This window comes from Candoia aspera, chromosome 1 (assembly GCF_035149785.1).
Source record: "Candoia aspera isolate rCanAsp1 chromosome 1, rCanAsp1.hap2, whole genome shotgun sequence".
NCBI lineage: Eukaryota > Metazoa > Chordata > Lepidosauria > Squamata > Boidae > Candoia > Candoia aspera.
The window spans coordinates 86,347,223-86,365,916 of record NC_086153.1 but is presented as its reverse complement, the minus strand read 5'-3'; the positions used below and the strand labels follow the sequence as shown (position 1 = coordinate 86,365,916).

At 38.3% G+C, this 18,694-nt stretch overlaps 1 protein-coding gene and 1 long non-coding RNA gene across 4 annotated transcripts in view; one reads left to right on the top strand and one right to left on the bottom strand.

The window, feature by feature from the left end:
- SASH1 (SAM and SH3 domain containing 1) overlaps positions 1-18,301 on the top strand; it is a 137,934-nt gene extending 119,633 nt beyond the window's left edge. For all 3 annotated transcript variants that reach the window (XM_063308796.1, XM_063308788.1, XM_063308804.1), the window contains 6 exons: positions 176-385; positions 7,490-7,640; positions 8,349-8,462; positions 11,321-12,405; positions 13,678-13,809; positions 14,641-18,301. In XM_063308796.1, the coding sequence (XP_063164866.1) occupies positions 176-385; positions 7,490-7,640; positions 8,349-8,462; positions 11,321-12,405; positions 13,678-13,809; positions 14,641-14,892 (1,944 nt within the window). In that variant the 3' untranslated portion in view covers positions 14,893-18,301. The remainder of the gene's footprint in view (positions 1-175; positions 386-7,489; positions 7,641-8,348; positions 8,463-11,320; positions 12,406-13,677; positions 13,810-14,640) is intronic.
- Positions 12,227-15,020, bottom strand: LOC134501239 (uncharacterized). The gene is made up of 3 exons (XR_010068328.1): positions 14,933-15,020; positions 13,604-13,848; positions 12,227-12,314 (listed from the first exon to the last, which is right to left on the bottom strand). It is a non-coding gene; the product is annotated as an uncharacterized LOC134501239 (long non-coding RNA).
- Positions 18,302-18,694: the final 393 nt, after the last annotated feature.

Sequence of the window (18,694 nt, the reverse complement as noted above, 5' to 3'; positions counted from 1 at the left end):
GAAGTGGACTGTGGAGTCTCTTCATGTCAAGAAAAAATAATTGAGCTGTCCTTTTACTTGCTTAGAGTGTCATACTTTCTTTAATAAGAGTTCCACAAGAGATTGTATACAATAACAGTTATCTGGATTGATTTAGTACATCCCTCATATGTATTCTTTCTTTTCTCAACTACAGAAGGGTGATATTATCGATATAATTAGCAAGCCTCCCATGGGTACCTGGATGGGTCTTCTGAACAACAAAGTTGGTACTTTCAAATTCATCTATGTGGATGTGTTAAATGAAGAAGAAGAGAAACCTAAAAGGCCCACAAGGAGGCGCCGAAAAGGAAGACTACCTCAGCCCAAATCTGTTGAGGATCTCCTCGATCGCATCAATTTAAAGGTCAGTTTCTATATTCTCCTATTTGTTGGGTCCTATAAGCAAGGATGGTTTGCTATCCTTGCCTATATAAGCAAAGATGCTTATCCTTCAGTACTTATCAGCTTCAGGTAGCCAGGTCAATGACATTGTTGGAATCAAAATATCCAGAGGCCACCAGGTTACTTACTTCCTGATGTGGGCAACACAGGAGCCCATATAACAAGGAAGGAAGTTAAGGTTAAACTTAATTCTCTGCAGATCACCTGCACTTCTAAAATTCTCCTGCATTCAAAATATGAGAGAAATGAAGAAACATGATTTCACTCACAGGAAGAACAAAGTGTGAAATTGTGACATTCCCTTGTATGGAGGTTTAAGTCTAGAGTTTGTTTATGCAAATGGGGTAAAGATGTTCTTATTTGAGTTCCCTTCTCATTGCTGAATTTAATTCACAGAGGCATGTGAAAATAGATTGAAACTCTGAGATAATTGAAGTGGAATCCATTTTTATATTTATGGAGTGCTCATTTGTCTACATTTATATTTTTGGTTTTAAAAATGAAGTGTGGTCATCAGTCCATGGAGAAATTTAACAATAAATATTATTTGAGCTATTGGATTTTGAGGTAATCAGGTCCTAGACCCTTTTTCTCAGGTTGCTTCAGGTGATACACAAATATTCCTTGGCCTTAGGACTGGAAACTTTTAACATGTAACTTGAGAGAAATTATCTACTTTATATAAGACTTAATTGGTCCAGCATTCAGACACAATAATGTCGATAAATAGTATATCATAGCATATCGAAACAGTAAATTGAATCTATCTTAACTGAATGTTGAAATAAATTAAACTTTAGTTGTAAAGGCCCATTGAGTCCAACTCATGTTCCCTGAAAACTTCCTATTGAACACATCCCTTGAAGGAGAGCTGACTGCCCCTACACATAGTTGGTTCCACTGTGTAATGGGCAGAATGAATAAGGAACAGGAGGAAGAGCCGCAACCAAGACAACAGTCAGATAAAAGAAATCTAAGTCCAGGCCAGATTTGTAACCTGAGTAAGCATCTCAGACAAGACCATACCTAGTTCTCATGAAGATAAAGAGAGGGAGGGGATAAATTGTAAGACTCGGTTACTATAACCTTATAATAGAAATAGTATAGCATGTGTGACTTTGGTTTCCTAGTCTGGTCCACCTTGGTGAGCTAACACACTGTCAAATACTGTTACTGTTTTTTTTCCTAACAGAATCTGCCTTCTTGTATTTTAGATCTCAGAATCTGCTTTTCTGTAAATTAAACATATTATTCCTAAACCTTGGGGTAATAAAAACAAGTTTGACCTTCTTCTGTGTGACATCCTTTCAGGTACTTGTCCAGTGTTACTATACCCCTCCCTGCTTCCAGTATTCTCTTCTCAAGACTAAACGATCTGAGTTCATTCAATCTTTCACCACAGGACTTAACGTTTTTCTAGGCCTCTTACCATCCTCACTTGACTTCTTCGAACCTGTTCCAGTTCATCTGAATCACTTTTCAAGCATAATGCCCAAAACTGGATATTTTACTGAAAGTGATATCTGACCAATGCAATAGAACTATTAGTTCCTGATTTGGAAACTATTATTTCTGCTGATGCAGCCTAAAACTGCATTTCCCTTTTTTGCAGTCACATCATAATCCTGACTCATACCCAGTTTGCAATCAACTACTCCTGCCTATTTTGAGCTCCTTTCCATTAGCTCCCATTACATAGAATCCTACTTAAACTTGCTTCTGAGTTCTTTAAAATGTACTTGTTGGACTATAGTTTCCCTTGAAGTCTAGTAATACATGACTCCCCCTTGTGTTCCTACTATTTCCACTTTCTCAACTAAAACTTCGGTATTAGTTACTGTCAGATCAAAAACAGATGGTCCTCTTGTGCCTTCCTCTATTATTTATTTAAATTTATTGGCCGCCCAACTCCAATGGACTCTACCATCTGAAGAAAAAAAGTTCTCAGAAAAATAAGTCACAAATACCCTGGAAGGGCCATTCTTGGCACAATTTGTCTCCTAGCACTCATTAGAGAAATTAAAACCTCCCAGTACTATGACGTCATGTCTTTTTGAAAGATGAGCAGTTTGCTTTTGGAAGGCAGTATGCATATCTTCATGGTTGGGCAGGTAATAGTATTTTATTTCTACCTCAATTTATTTTAACTCAGATGCTCTCTGTAGTATTGCCAAGTTCATTCATCTCATTTTTTTGAGCCTATATGAATATTTTTAACTCATTTTCTACTGCTTTTGTTTCTTTTGAATAAACTATATTGCTATATTCCTGTCATGGAAGTCAACCCAGCCAGTCTCCATTATACCTATCGAATCTCCATTATACCTATTAAATTTGCCTTCCTGTACTGAAAGTTCAAGTCATCTTGTTTTTTTCCTGTACTCTGATCATTAATGCATAGTTTTTAATATCCCTGTTGAAGTAGCATTCCTTCTTTTTAGAGTGCAGAAAACTTGATCTGAGGCCTTACTTAAGGGTTTTCCTCAACCCCCAGTCGATTCAGTTTAAAGCTCTCCTGCTTAGGCTCAACATGTTTCAGCCAAATACATTTTTACCAGCCCTTATGAGGTACAGCCCATTTCATGCCAGCAGTTGATTGTTCAGATAATGCAGTCATGGTCCTAGAAACCATCTGAATGGCTGGTGACTCATCTCTAGTATTCTAGTATCCCAGTCCTTCTACAGAGACCAAAGGGTGGATGTCCACATTACCTACATTGAAATCATCGATTCCAGATACAGTTAGGCCTGGATTAACTATAAGGATTTTATTTAATAAACATTTTAAATTCGTTCTGCCTCATGCTTAATATCAGATGGGTCGAAAAACTTCTTTCTGCTTTAATCCTTTTTCTGCTCTGCTATTAAGGTGAAGTAGCTTTTTAAAAGCAAGCTGATTTTAGAAGATTGGATTCTCAATTTAACAGCAAGAGCAGTGTGCACAATTTAGTGGATAATACTGCCAGTGGCTAAGTCTCTACAGATGTTCTGTGGTCGCATATTGTCTTTTCTTTGTATTTAGTATACTTGTTATTTTATATTGTCAATAATTCCATTTGTTTTCTCCCCTAAATTGCCTGACAAGCTATTTGTCATGGTTTTGTTTACAGAACCAATTATCAATGCATGGTTTTTAATTTACTTTTTCTTTAAAGATTCACTGCTTTGCTTTTGTTTTTGTTTAAATCCTCTTTGATGTTAAGACTCTGAAAGAGCCAGGTATAAATTAAGCTATTCAATGAAAAATAATTCTGTCTGTGCAGCAAGTATGGATGGACTGGGCCTCAGACTTTTGATGTAATCAAGAGTGGCTCCTTGAAACATCATTAAGGTGTGATCCCACCTAAAATTTTGACTGTAATCATTAAACAAAACAACAAATCATTAAACAAAATGAAGGTTTTGAGTGAGAGCAGCAGAATTCAGGAGGTATTAAAAGTTACTGCCTTTAGGAAGGCTGCAAGGATCAAACCTCCAAGGAAATAGATGGTAGGCCTTTTGAAAAAAGAATTCCAACATCGGATGAGACAATAACCCAACTGTGGAGCAGTGAAGGAAGGGTAAACTTTTTGAGAAGCTGTTACCTGTCTCCCCAAAGCCCTCTTACATTTTTTTATTGCCAGTAAAGCTACTTGAATAGAAGAGAGCAATTGCTAACAGCTGGGCTCCTGGCAAGAAAGATGTTTTTTTTATTACAGCAGCTGTCTAAAATAAATCCATAGTCTCCATTCTGAGCTATAATATGTGCAACTATTTCACTCTGGAGGTATCTCAGCAATCTTGCCCTAACTAAAACACACTCAGGTGGAACAGGCCCCAGCTACCCTCCTTTTTCCTTCTCCTCATTACCATCTTTGAAAGGTAATTCTTCATAAAAGGTAGACACTCTTGGTATGCAACAAAGGTCTCTTCATTTCTTGTTATATAATTTATTAAGTCAAAAGTTAAAATGGAGGAAATGCAAATATTTTTATGTTTCAAGTGAATAGGAGCATACTATGCATGATGTTTAAATAAAATATACGTTATTTTTGCTTTTGGCCTGACTGGATGTGCTTTCAAACTTTTACTGGTTTAAGAAAAATCAAGACTAGCTGCAGCCATCTCTCTGCATATAATATTTATATGTGACCAAACCATGTGTACTGATGCCTGCTGCCAATGAGGAAAGAACTAATGTCCTTGACTGACTGATTGATTGATTGCTATCAAATTGATGTCATAGATATTCTCCACATAGATATTCTCCACAACAATATGTCCCCAACTTGGTCCTTCAGATCTTCCAAAAGTGTACACATCACCATTGTGATTGAGTCCATCCATCTTGCTGCTGGTGGTTGTCCTTGTCTTCTCTTTCTTTCCACCTTTCCTAACATTTTCCAGAAAGCTAGATCTTTGCATAATGTGTCCAAAGTATGATAATTTTAGCTTTCAGTGATTTATGATTCAATGATCCATTTGCTTGTTTTATTTGTTTGTTTGTTTGATTTCTATGCCAATTTCAGCAAGTGACTCTGGGTGGCTTACAACAATAAAACTATAAAACAGTTAAAACAATTACAATTAAAACAATTAAAATACAAAATAAATACAAGATAAATATACATGGCTGCCAAGTAAGCAATGTATGGATGTTAATACAGCCAAGAGGCGGGACCATCCACACACTCAAGGCCCCAGGCCCGGGCACATAGCTGGTCTTCACGTCCTTACGAAAGGCCAACAGGGTTGGGGACATCCTAATTTCTGGAGGGAGAATGTTCCAGATGGCAGGTGCCATGGAAGGGAACTTCTAGTTCCCGCCGACACTCCCTGGCTGACAGGACCCGTAGCATACCCAACCTGCCAGATCGAATTGGACAGGTAGAAACAACTGGGAGAAGATGATCCCTTAGGTAACCTGGTCCCAAGCCATGAAGGGCTTTAGAGGTGACAACCAGCATGTTGAATTGCACCTGGAAGCACATCGGCAACCAATGCAGCTCACGTGGCAGTGGTGTTACGTGTAAAGTATCCGACACCATTTACTATATGTGCAGCTGCATTCTGCACCAGTTGAAGCTTCCGAATGCTCTTCAAGGGCAGCCCCTTGTAGAGCACATTACAGTAGTCCAGATGGGAGGTCACGAGGGCATGAGTGACTGTGAGCAAAGCCTCTCGGTCTAGGAATGAGTGCAGCTGGCACACAACCCAAATGTGTGCAAAGGTCCTCCTAGCCATGGCTGCCACCTGCTCTTCAAGCACAAGCTGTGAGTCTACGAGGATCCCCAGATTGCGCACTGGGTCCATCTGGGGCAGTGCAATTCCATCTAGGACCAAAGATGGAAAAACCTTACCACTGGAAGGCCCACAAACCCAAAGCCACTCAGTCTTGCTTGGGTTGAGTCAAAGCCCATTGCACCCCATCCAGGCCCTTACAGCCTCCAGGCACTGGATCAGGACATTCACGGCATCACTCAGGCGGTGAGTTTTCTTGTTTTCTTGGCTATCCATAGTTTTCTCAGGAATCTTCTCCAACACCAAAGTTAAAAAGTGTCAATCCTGTTTCCAACTTTCATTTTTATAGTGTGTCACAGGGAAAACTATTGCCTGCACTATTCTGGTCTTTGTAGGTAGAGACACACGCCAGCATCTGCATATCTTTTGTAAGGCCTTTATTGGTACTCTATGAAATGCTAGTCTGTGACATGTTTCTTGACCGCTGGTCTTTTTACTGTTGTTAGTCGATCTTAAAAGGCGGAAGCTGTCTTCCACTTCAATATTTTCATTGTCAGTTCTAAGGCTGGTTGCTGTACCAGTTGTCATTAGTTTGGTCTTCTTTGTAGTTAATCTTAGTCCTATTTTCTCACTCTCCTCCTTGATTTTCAGTACTAGACTTTATTTGCATTTTCAGCTATCAGAGTGTCATCACTGTAACACAGGTTATTGATGTTTCTTCCTCCAATTTTAAAACCACACTCATCTTCTTGCAGTCTAGCTCCCCACAATATTCATTCAGCATATGGTTTGAATAAATAAGGAGAGACTATAATAAATATGTCATTAAGTTCTACCAATACTATTTTAATGAAAGGCTTATGGAATAGTAGGCATAGCAGGCATTTCCTGGAAAAAGTGTATGGCAACCCACAACAGTGGTTGTTAAGCAAGTTGCATTAACAGAGCATTAACTGTGATAATGGAAATATTGAGATCAACATTTTTTGGTGGGAATACTTCTGGTTAGGCTTGGGTTTAGGAAGTGAAAGTGATGCTTTAGGGAAAGGCAACATGCAAATGACAGCATGAGTCTTTTTCTTCTTGGTATGCAGCAAGTTCCCTGTAGGCATGAGAGTATATAATTTACACATTGCAAGCACCAGTGTGTGCCATGAACTGGTTATATTTCAGATAAATTTAGAGCTCAAGGGGAAGCAGGTGGACCAGGATAGAAGAGAAAAAAATAAGTAAAGAGTGAAGATGGCAAGAACATTCACATCTGGAATTCACGAATGGGGGAGGGCATAGATGGAAGAAGTATTTGTATCGGTGATATTAGCCCCCAGTCAGATTCTTCTAAGGACAGCAGCACAGAAAGCCAGTAAAGGCTCTGACTTGAGGTTATTCAGGGTGGAATCACACAGTCTCTATTATGTGTTGAATGCAGAACTCAAGGAGTTAGCATATTAACTTCTTAGTCACTTCTTCCCTTGTATATTATTCCATCTGATGGATTATCTGCCAATGTGGCACATCCGTGAGGAAAATTTCACATTGGCACTGAAGTGTGTGACAGCTGTGTTGCAGAGGAATTCGTATAGGAATACAGCATACAAAATCCACCACAGTCAAAAGAGAGTGGAAGTTTGTATTGGCTGAGGGTGACATAAAGGAAGGGTATGTTTACCTTTACTACTGCATATCCTCTTTATAGCACCTAAAATGGTATGGCTCAAAATATTCCTTGTATACTTACAAATCAATATAATTATGATAGTAATCCAGCAATCAGTATTCACTGATTAGAAACAAAAAACTTGCAAAGTATACACTGCATTGAAAGTAGCATCTCTCTTTGACACAGGAGCACATGCCGACCTTTCTTTTCAATGGCTATGAAGACTTAGACACCTTCAAGCTCCTGGAAGAAGAAGATTTGGATGAGCTCAACATTCGGGATCCAGAGCACCGAGCTGTTCTCTTGACAGCGGTGGAGCTCCTACAGGAATATGACAGTGAGATAGATCTTCTTTTCCAGTACATAGCTACGGATCTGATACCTACTTGGGAGTTTGGAGACTCTAATTGTGAACCTCATAGATGTTGAAAATCATGGCTTGCAGGGAGCTAGAGAGAATATAGAATAATCATAAATGGTTTATAAGAAATAAGTGTCACTGTGCATCGGGAGACTTCCATAGAGGGTAAGGCGGCTTGTAACTAGAGAACCTGCCAAGGCAGGGCTTGTAAAGATCACTGGAGAAGAAGCCCCTGAATAAATTCTGAGCTGGAGAAGAATTCCCAGTTTTCCCCACAGCACCTGAAAATTTAATTTACATTAATTTAATTACACAGTAGCAGCATGAGCAAAAGCATCTTGTCCATAGGAAGCACAGAGAAGGAGGGTTCTGTTTTTCCAGCCTCCTGAATGCTCTGCTCCAGGGTGGAAAGACTGAGGAACCCCACGAGGGTTCCATTTGTAGACCTTGAATTTTAAGTTCAAACATATCCAGCAGTGGCTGTGTTGCAGCAAAACTGCTTAGCAACGATAGCTGAAAATCCCTTCATCTTCTCCCTCCTTTCTCACTGTCTTCTCAAGCTGAAGTACTCCAAGCTTTTGCTTATAACATGTTCTTTTACAGGTTGCTTGGTATAAAAGGGATTGTTTTCAATCTGTATAAATGCCACTTTCTCAGTTTTGCTATTACTGTCTTGTCCTCAAGGTAACAGTGACCAGTCGGGCTCCCAGGAGAAACTCCTTGTAGATGGCCAAGACCTCAGTGGATGTTCTCCCCGGGACTCAGGCTGCTATGAAAGCAGTGAAAACCTGGAGAATGGTAATCTCAGCTGCGCTCATTTGAACGGCATGCCTAATTCATTAGCTTCTAAAGGAGCACCAGATTCTGTTTCCAGGAACAGCACTTACAGAACTCCTTTTAGTGGTGATTTTGGCAGAGTTTTCATTGTCATAATGTAACAAAACAACCGTTGCAGTCCTAATTAGTGGAGACCCACTTAGTTTATGGGGTTTGTGCACTTTTCCAAGATTCTGAGCATTTCCCTGCAGTGCATATGAAACACTTCTTTTTCAGCTTTGCTTTTCGTAGTTGCTTTTTTAATATTCATGTAGTATAAAGGGCCCCACCCTTTTCCTGCATGCAAGCAGTGGTGAATGAAGTTTGCTCTGCTGGTGCAAAAGCATAATGAGGAAGTGCTTCAAGTGAAGATTTAACTCCTCTGCTTACAACAGGTTGAGGAAATTATTCCGAGCCATTTTCTAGGGAATAAGTTATTTGCTTGAAATGCACATGGCATCCTTCTGGGCTCAAAGCGCTGGGTTGCTGAGCTCCTACTGGAGCCTTTTATGTAAACTGCAGCATGTCAACTAGAAGGAAGCACTGACAGTCAGTAAAGTGAGAACCGCCTGCTGTGCACTATCCTAGTGATCACAGCTTCTCTCAGACACATGTAAATGGAATGCATCTCTTTCTGAACAACAGGCTTCAGCACAAGAAGTGGGTGGTATAATATAGAGAAGCATATTCTGGGTTTACCTAAAGTCACGTTGGTTCCCCCAAATCAATGCATATAATATCTGCCAGGGATCTGTTTGAATCCAAATACCACACTAATGCACAGAAAGTTTACAATTTAAGATTATAAGAGCATTTCAGTAATGTGTTTTAGGATCTTTTTGCCATTTTCTCCTTTTCTGCAGTCCAAATAAATACATTTATTGCCTACATTCATTTAGCTTTAGAATGGTTAAGCAGAAGCTGTATCAAGTGCAGGAGTTTTGTTTTACTGTGTCTAATTTGCCTGTCCCTCCACATCTCCAGCTCTGGGAAATTTCCAGTTGAGCAACTGAAAATTCTCTCCTGAGATAACCCTTTCAGGTTCAGGGAAATGTCAAATGAACTGAGAGAAGGATTAAACTGGCCCTTTTCATATACTGTGGTCCTGATTGCTATTGAAAGTTTAAAACTTAGACAAACTGCAACAGTACAGTTAACATCACATTATCCTCGATGTTTTGTTTCCCTACATCTACATCAAAGATAAATAATGAAGCATGGGTATTTGGGAGGGACAAGGGCGGAGCAGATGATGATACAAGTATTGTGATGCCAGTGACAGTGCATTTGCATCAGGCGTGGTGCAGGTGCTAAGTTGAGTCCCATGCTCAGTGACTTCATCATTTTGAAATCATTGCATTTTGCTGACAGACACCGCTGAGTAAAGACTTGCTACTAATTGTGCAATATAAAGAGCTACGTCTTAAGCAAGAGATAGTAGCTTTTGTTGTTCTCCCAGAATCAAAGTGCTAGGTATTATTTCCATTCTTCCAGTTGTTGCTGTTTTTTCCTAACTCTGTAAATGATCAGTTCTTACATGTGTCACTTGCCCTGTTACACATTCAGAATGAAAATTGGATCCTCCTCTGGATGCAACATAGGAACATTTGCAAGGTACCCTAATACTGTAACAAAAGGTACCTTTCAAGGTTGATACAACCTTAAGGTATTCATTGGATGACTTGCTTCCATTGACAGTTTTTCTTTTGGGCTGATACAGAATATCCTCTCCATGGTATTTCTATCTGTGCTTTATAGATACCACTTCTAACATGATCAAGAAATGGTGTAAAATCTACAGCCATGCTTTATTTTAAAGTGAAGCAGGAATGCAGGAATTTGCTGTGGTTTCCCTAGTATGTGAAATACTATTTTCCATAACTGTTCTGTGCTGTAATTTCTAGGATTTCATTGCAAACAGAGATCAAATACATACTGATTCCTAACTTGTGATAGAAGGCAGTATCTGTGGCTTCCCTGTGGTTCCTGGGATTGTCATCTCACTGTGTGAAGAAACAGTTCTTTGAGTTCATCTTCATTTGCCTTAACACCTCTCTTATTTTCTACCATACAAAATGCTTTTAATGTTCAAATGATCTATGCACTGTGAATAAGAAAGTAAAACAGCTGTGCAACTATTGTCAGAGCTGGGGGATAATAAATATATTTCCTATTAGTAGTAACAGTAAACAGTATTACTAGACCATCCTACCTAAATGGTTCAGGGTGATTTACATTAAAATTTAAACCATTTTGTACATTAAAACAAAATAACATGGGATGAGCAACATTACATTCATATTAAAGCCATTTAAAACTCATTGTTATTAAAAGCCAAGCTTACTCTTTCAAAGGCCTGCAAAGAAAGTAGAATCCTGAAATTACCCAGGAACGCATTCCATCTGTTAGGAGTGATGATAGAGCAGGCTCAGCACCAAGTTGCCACCAGATAAGCCGGTGGCATCTAAAGGTGGAGTATTCTGTCAATACTAATGAGCTGTAAGAAAGTTTTCCTAACATTTGCCTGTTTCCTATGTAGCATTCCAAGATATATGGTTTTCTTCTACAGAAGTTGGGCTCAGAAGTATTTTAAAATGGATATTAACAGATTCTATAAATTAAATTTCCATCTGTCTCATGATGGATTTTGTTTTATGGATCATACCCTAAAACTCTGAAGAAATCTGTAATTTTCCCACTGATTTCAATAATACTTCATTTATGAAAATGAAAAAAAAAAGCCAACCCATACATAAAAGCCCACGTTTCCAGTAAGTATGATTTCTTTCAAAGATATACTTCTTTTATAAACATGTAATGTTTATTTCGTTTTGTTTCAGCTAAAATGCGACAGCCTTGTCTCCTGCCCTCAAAATTAGCCAGTGAATACAGTTTTAAGGATTTCCACCAAAACCCACTGGTGAGTTTTCCAAAACTACCCTTAACTAAATCAACAAAAGCTTTTCAACAAGAAGAGAAGACCCAGTTCAGCTGTGTGCATCAAATTTCAAAAAGCTGTCTCAAGCCCCCAGCAGCCATGGGCCTCAAGAAGAAAGGCAGAAGTTTGCCAATTGGTATCTATCGAAGCTGGGAGATTTTAGAAAGTACCCCCAGTATGCCCGTGTGGCCAAGATCCCATTCTCTTGGAGATCTTCATGGAAACATTGGCACTGATAATATAAAATCAGTGAATACCTTACCTCTGGATTCAACAAAAAAGTCAACTGATTCTGAAGATGGTGAGCAGATGATAAAACTGTTGATGGCTAATCAAAGAAAAGGGGTTGTTGATGCACTTAAGGGGAAAAAAAGGGAATTCCACTTCTCGGCAACCATGCCTTCTGCTAGAATGCTTCCTCGGTGTTTGACTCAGAACTGTGATATTCAGACACCTTCACTTTCATATGGTATGACCTGGACTCCCTTTGAAAGTTGTAAAAAAGGCACCCTTGATCTTGGAAGAGCTAATCGTTCTATCTCCAAAGAGAATATGGAAACTGATCAGAAGGACGTGGGTGAAGCAAAAATACAACCAAAAGCATCTTCACAGCCACCACCAGTCCCTGCAAAAAAAAACAGAGAGCGCATTTCTAATGGACACTGTCATCTCCCCTCAGCTCTTTCTTGTTCAGATGTACCGTCTTTGCCAGCAAAAAAACATAACCCGCCTGGCTCCTCCAGTTCCCATGAATTGACTGCATGCAGAACATTTCCTGATCAGGAACCCAAAAGTCCTTCCAGCATAAGGCCTCCTTGGCTGTCAGACCTTCCAGAAACAGCTAGTGTCCAGCAACATGTGCTAAAGCTAGATCCTTCTTCAGTAAGGAAGATATCCTGTAATAGAGGACTGGATCTTGAAATGTTGATAGAAAACAAGCTGCAGTCTGAAGATATCGATCTTACAGAGGACCCATATTCTGATAAGGTACTGGAAGGTTAAACATTTTGTAACATTCATTCTTTTGAATGCCTGTTCAATTCTTTTTGCTTTTAGAGTGTCTTTTATCATATCCCAAATGCATCCATATATTTTAGCAGTCATATGTAGGCATACACTGTTCCATGTAGTGAGCAAGCCAATTGGCAGATCTGTATAGTGTACTAATCAATTTTCACCATTCTACTGAAAGTTTTTCTTTTTGAATATCAGTAATTATCAATGTGGGAACTACTGTATACCAATAATGTTACAGAAGTTACAAATCCTAACTCTGATGTAGTTTCCATGTGATGAACATAATCTGTATGGCAGCAAAGGCTAATTTTACATACTCATGGACAATATACTGTAGATAGTGGCTACCACTAAAGGCCACTATCTATACAGGATTGCCCATGAGTATGTAAAATTAGCCTTTGCCAAAGCAACAAATCATACTCATTTTTATATTACTTGGATTGGGCTCAATCAAGCAAAATTAGGGACATCTCTTTTTTGGTGCCTTCAAGTCAGCGTTGATTCCTGATGACTGCCAGGACAAGTCCCTGCAAATCTTTTCTTGGCAAGATTTCAGAAGTGGTTTACCATTTCCTGCTTCCTAGGGCTGAGAGAGAAAGTTTCGCCCAAGGTCACCCAGCTGGCTTTGTGCCTACGGTGGGACTAGAACTCACAGTCTCCCAGTTTCTAGCTGGGTGCCTTAACCACTCCACCAATCTGGCTCTCTAGGGACATCTTAGTTCCATCAATTTTAGTGACAAAGTTTGCATATTGAACTCTGCCTTTTTAAAGAGCTTTAATTTTGGTAGGTGAGGCTCTTTACACCAATGATATCCTCAAGATCAGCCTTCCCCAATACGATGCCTTTCAGGTCTCTTGGGTTTAACACTCATAAACCCGATCTACATTGGAAATTATGGGAAATACATTTGGAGAGCAACAGATTAGGGAAGCCTGCTTAAAATATTTCATTTCAAAACCAGCACAAGGATGACATAGCAAAGTAAGTCTCCCAATAATTTTCTTAAGGCTTGTTAAGAAATAGTTTTACTACCTGATAATTCACAGAAAACCCTTATACAAACTACTGAAAAAAAAATCAAACCGTAAATATAGATGTGCATCTGAAAAGAATAGCTGCCAGTCTAAGCTTCTTACAGTTTCTTAAGGAACCATTACTTAATACCTGAAGGAACACTTTGATTAACTAGAATGTTGCTCATTTCATTATAACTTGGATCTCCATCTGAAAATCTGCAGCATGGCCGTTGTGGGATTCCTGAGCCTTTGGTGCAAAGATACGCTGAAGACTTAGATCAGCCTGAAAAGGATGTTGCTACGAACCTGGACCAAATACGGGTGAAGCAGCTGAGAAAGCAGCACCGTATGGCAGTAAGTCTGCATTAAATGCCCTGTGGCAAGTTCAAGGGCCTGTGACAAAAGCAAAGAAAAACTGAGTTTTTTTGTTATTTTGTCACTTCTAATTGCAGGTTGGAAAAAATATACCTTGAATAGGTTGCGCATTAGAAGATGATCAGCGTTATATTCTCATGTTTAAAAAACTCACATATAAAACTAGCCTTATGTTTGGTTTCTTGGCAATGGTGACAACCACCAACCTCTCCAGTGCTAGTGAAAGACTGATAGGAAAGATACTGGCAACTGTCTCACTGTCCTTGACAGATGATGGAATCTTTGATTACATGTACCTATCAATCAGTGTCCTCCACCAGCACTGAGTTAGCTGCACAGTATTTGCTCCCAATATATCTCTGGCACCCTTGCATTAAAAGACTTCTTGATAATGTTTTCTATTTTTTAATGTGCTGCTTCCACATGGGCTGTTAGAAGCTGATGCCATGAAGCAGATGACCATTTAGTGTGAAATTCCAGGTGACCGTTCACTATAAGCATACAAGAATTTGGGTGTGTACTTTTGCATTATTTACTTTAAGGAAGGCATTACTGAAGTCACCAGAAAGAACTCTGAAAAAAATTATTCAAAGAATAATTAATTTAGTGCTCTCACCATGCCAGTTCCCCAAGGGAAAAACTGAAGTATGTTCTCACATTCTCTCACATGAAGTAAATATGTATTTAACTTGAATTCAGTTAAGTCCAGCAGCTTCTTTATATTGTACATGGAACAAATTGCTGTTACTTTTTTTTCAAACTAGAGAAAAAGCCAAACAACTGGTTGAATTCTCTTTGCTTTTGCTACAGATTCCAAGTGGTGGCCTCACTGAAATTTGCCGAAAACCTGTATCCCCTGGAAACATCTCTTCCATAACCGATTGGCTGGTTTCTGTTGGCCTGCCAATGTACTCAGTCTCTCTCAGAGCTGCAGGAATCAATGACTTAAGTAAAGTGCCTTCTCTATCACAAACTTCGCTTCACGAGGCCGGCATCACTGAAGAGAGGCATATAAGCAAGCTTTTAGCAGCAGCGAGACTTTTGAACCCAGAGACAATTTAACCCATTCTGGAATATAGTATCTCTCTGTTGGAAAACCTACCATTTCTTTTAAAAGCAGTTTCATCATTAATTGCCCCAGAACCAAGCAAATCTGGTCCTTGAGAAGGCTGGAGATCTTTGAAGTTCCATCCCTGCTTTGCATAAAACTGTAGCATCGGCTCTCCACAATAGAGAAGTGGTATCATCTGATTTTTCCTCAAAGAAAAGGCACAACAAATTATTTTAGTTTGCTAAGGACTTGTAGGCTTGCTTTTGGCCATTACAAAAAAGAGCTATTCCTACATTCTTGAAAATTCAACAAGAACAACAGCAAACATCTACAGTTTTTCTCCCAGGAATGAGAGGAGGTAGTAGATAGTAGCAAATAGATTTTGTTTTTTAATCCGTTCAATTGTGTCCGATTCTCTGAGTCCCTACAGTTTTCTTGGCAAGTTTTTTCAGAAGTGGTTTGCCATTGCCTCCTTCCTGGAGCTGAGAGAAAGTGACTGGCCCAAGGTCATCCAGTGGGCTTTGTGCTTAAGCCAGGACTAGAACTCACAGTCTCCTGGTTTCTAGCCTGATGCCTTCGCCATTACACCAAACTGGCTCTAGCCTCTAGATCAGTGTTTCTCAACCTTGGCAACTTTAAGATGTGTGGCTGGGGAATTCTGGGAGTTGATGCCCACACATCTTAAAGTTGCCAAGGTTGAGAAACCCCGATCTAAATACTTTGGTTCTATTCAAAGGCTAAAGTGTAGCTAACTGACCATTAAGGATTTTTAGCCCTAAACATACATTCAAATTTATGTATCCTACTGATACATAATTACGAACAAATGTATTAAGGATTAAATCTCTAACAGAGGTTCTTTCCTCATCCTTTCCATTTCAGCTATTTATATAAAAATATATTAACAAAGCTCTACCTTCCCAGCATAGCTTCCCAGATGGCAGAACTGGAGGACAGAGCTGAGGAGCATACAGCTTTCAAGCTTCCCTACAAAGAGAAAATGAGGCATAGACCAATAGCTGATGGCCACAGATTCCCATCTGACTGTAGCTAGGCCAGAGTTCCAGAGCAGGTATAGCTTATAGCTTATCTTCATTGCAACTTACCAATTTTTTTAAAGCTCCTTCTTTGTTTAGAATAAAGTCGATTTTTTAAAGTTTTGTTTAGCAACCAGTTTTAATTTGCCTTAAAATGCTTTTGAGCAGTTTACTTACCAGCCTCCAGGTTCACAAGACCTTTCGTTGTTGCAGTTTTAATTTAGCAACAGACTTTTAGTCTAAAGATTTGCTGTATCTCGTAACATCTTTTGTAAAGTTGCTGTTTTTGAAATCACAGACTTTAGTTCTCAGGCTAACAGGATGTTTATAGCAGTTAATGTTGGTTGGCATTACTAAAAGGCTGAAAGATATTTTGCCTTTTGTATGTACATAAATATATAAATATGATTAAAAATGCTTCTCCATGTTAATTGCAATTTTGTGTACTGTGATGCATTGTTGTTCAGTTTGCTGTAGCTTTGACTTGGTATCCTGACTATATCAGTGGGACTTTGGTTTCTCCTTCTGCCCCAGAAGAAAAGGTTACTGACTGAATAAGCAAAATACCACCCATCTCCTAGAGAATCAGAAAAAGAATTCTATTTCAGTTTTTTGTTGGGGGGGGCTCAAGCTGTAATTCCTGTAAGAGTAGATAAAACACGTCTATCGCTAGGTGTTGAAATGACTTACTAGAATGGGCTGCTAGAGCAAACTGGTTTTGTTTTTTTCTTTATGGTACCATGTTCTTGTTTACTAAAACAATTAAACTATACAGTGTAAAATCTCTTTCTTGTTTCTGTGAATACAGATAAACTTTATTTTTGTACATGATTGGACATGTTGTATACCAAATAAGCTTGACACTTCGATTGTCCAGTAGTATCTACTAACTATTAACTAGCTACAATAATGAAGGTTTTTCAGGATAAGTAATGCCCCAATAGTTTGAAGATGCCATGGACTCAATCTGAGCTTGGGAAGGTGAAGCCCAATTTCACGTAGGTTCTCATCACCTCTCTGTGCCTCCCTTTGCATTACCTCTAAAAAGGAAATCGTTTTACAACTTCAAAAGTGCAATATTCAGCTTAGAGCATTTCTGCGAAGTGTAATATTGCCTTTCCAAAAACTCTTTCTCACCAGGTACCTTTCTGCTTTCTTCTTCCTTTAAGGTATCAGGTATCTGAGGAATTTTACTAAAAACAAAAACTCACCTCTCCAACCTTCACCTATTTTATTCGTTTACTCTGACAAGCACAAAAGTGATTAAAGATTTCTGCTCACTAAAGAAAAAAAGAATTAAGAAAAGGATATAAACAATGCCACTATGGATTCATGTTTACAGAATTACAGAATGAAAAAATTCAATATTTTATACATCTCAAGAAATACATTCATTAGGAAGGAAACAGTTTGTTAAACTAAGATCAGAGGTTTTTAGACACCATTCATACACAAATCCAACGCTAGTTTTGTTGATAATTGCTATATACTGTTTTAAAATAATTTTATTGTGTTTAATCTTTTGTTTCTCACACACACGCACATATATACCCAATTCTTATGTATAAGAATTACATATTATTATAGTATACAACTGACGCAACTGCTGACCATTTCCCCATTATTCATATTGATTCTGAAAAAACATTAAATAATTTAGTATTTCAGGTTGCAGAGGAATTCTAAGTAATACAAAAACCCCTAGGTTGGAAACGGTCAACATTAAGCTAGACTCTTGTATTGATCTTCTACAGACAAGTAAGGCCATTTTAATATCCATGGAGGATGGTTTTTAACCAGCAATTAATCAAAGAGTCAGCAGGACATGCTTCATGGTCCTCCTGAGTATTGTTCTAATTATAAGTTTGCCTTCCGGTGCAAGTGATAATGCTGTAAATAAAGATGCTAGAGCACAAATCCTCATTAATCTTATTTATGCAAACTGTAGTGCAGCAATAAAGGTCAGTTCACCAAGTCATAGCTGTACATATGTATTGTATTATTTTTAAGCAACATATTTTGTCCATGCTAAACCCTAACTGCTATCTCTCTTTGGGAATAAAAAAAAAATAAGCAAATTATGTAACAACTAACAAAAGTTGCACTTTCTGTATATGAATCAATATTTAAATAACTTATTTTTCTCCCATTTACTGTTCTTAAATAATGTAAGTAGATGTAATATACCAGCATCAATATGTTCTTGCAATCTGCTTCCATTGGAGAAAGTTGTATAAAAAGAAAAAAAAATCTTACGAATGTGTATAGATTACTGTGCTGTTTTACTTAGAGAAAAAGAAGCAACAAAATGACTTTTCTGTGTATGAAAACAATTCTATAATTATGTTCTGTTGTTCAAAGAAAAATAAAATTCATGTTCATATATATCTTTTTAATGTTCTTTTACACACTGCAATAAAAATTGAATTGAATTGAAACAGTAAGACAGAAAGAAGGCTAGAATTTTGCAGAAGTGATAAGTTCCAAAGAGTTGTCAATTTGCAAATAATACAATACATGGTGGAAAAATATGTATTTCTAACAGCTACCTATGATCGCACTAATTTATACACTGATCAGATTGAGTATATCAACTGCCATTTTTGCTATTATTTTGAAAATTCCTCTAGGCTGCTAATCTTATTTATAATATCTTCTAATACTTATAAATACTCAAGATGGCTTCCTATGAAAGAAGACCTCACAATAAAACCTGAATATAAGGACAAAATATAGCCAGTTGCAATGAAATACAAAAGTTCAGAGGCAGATTAAA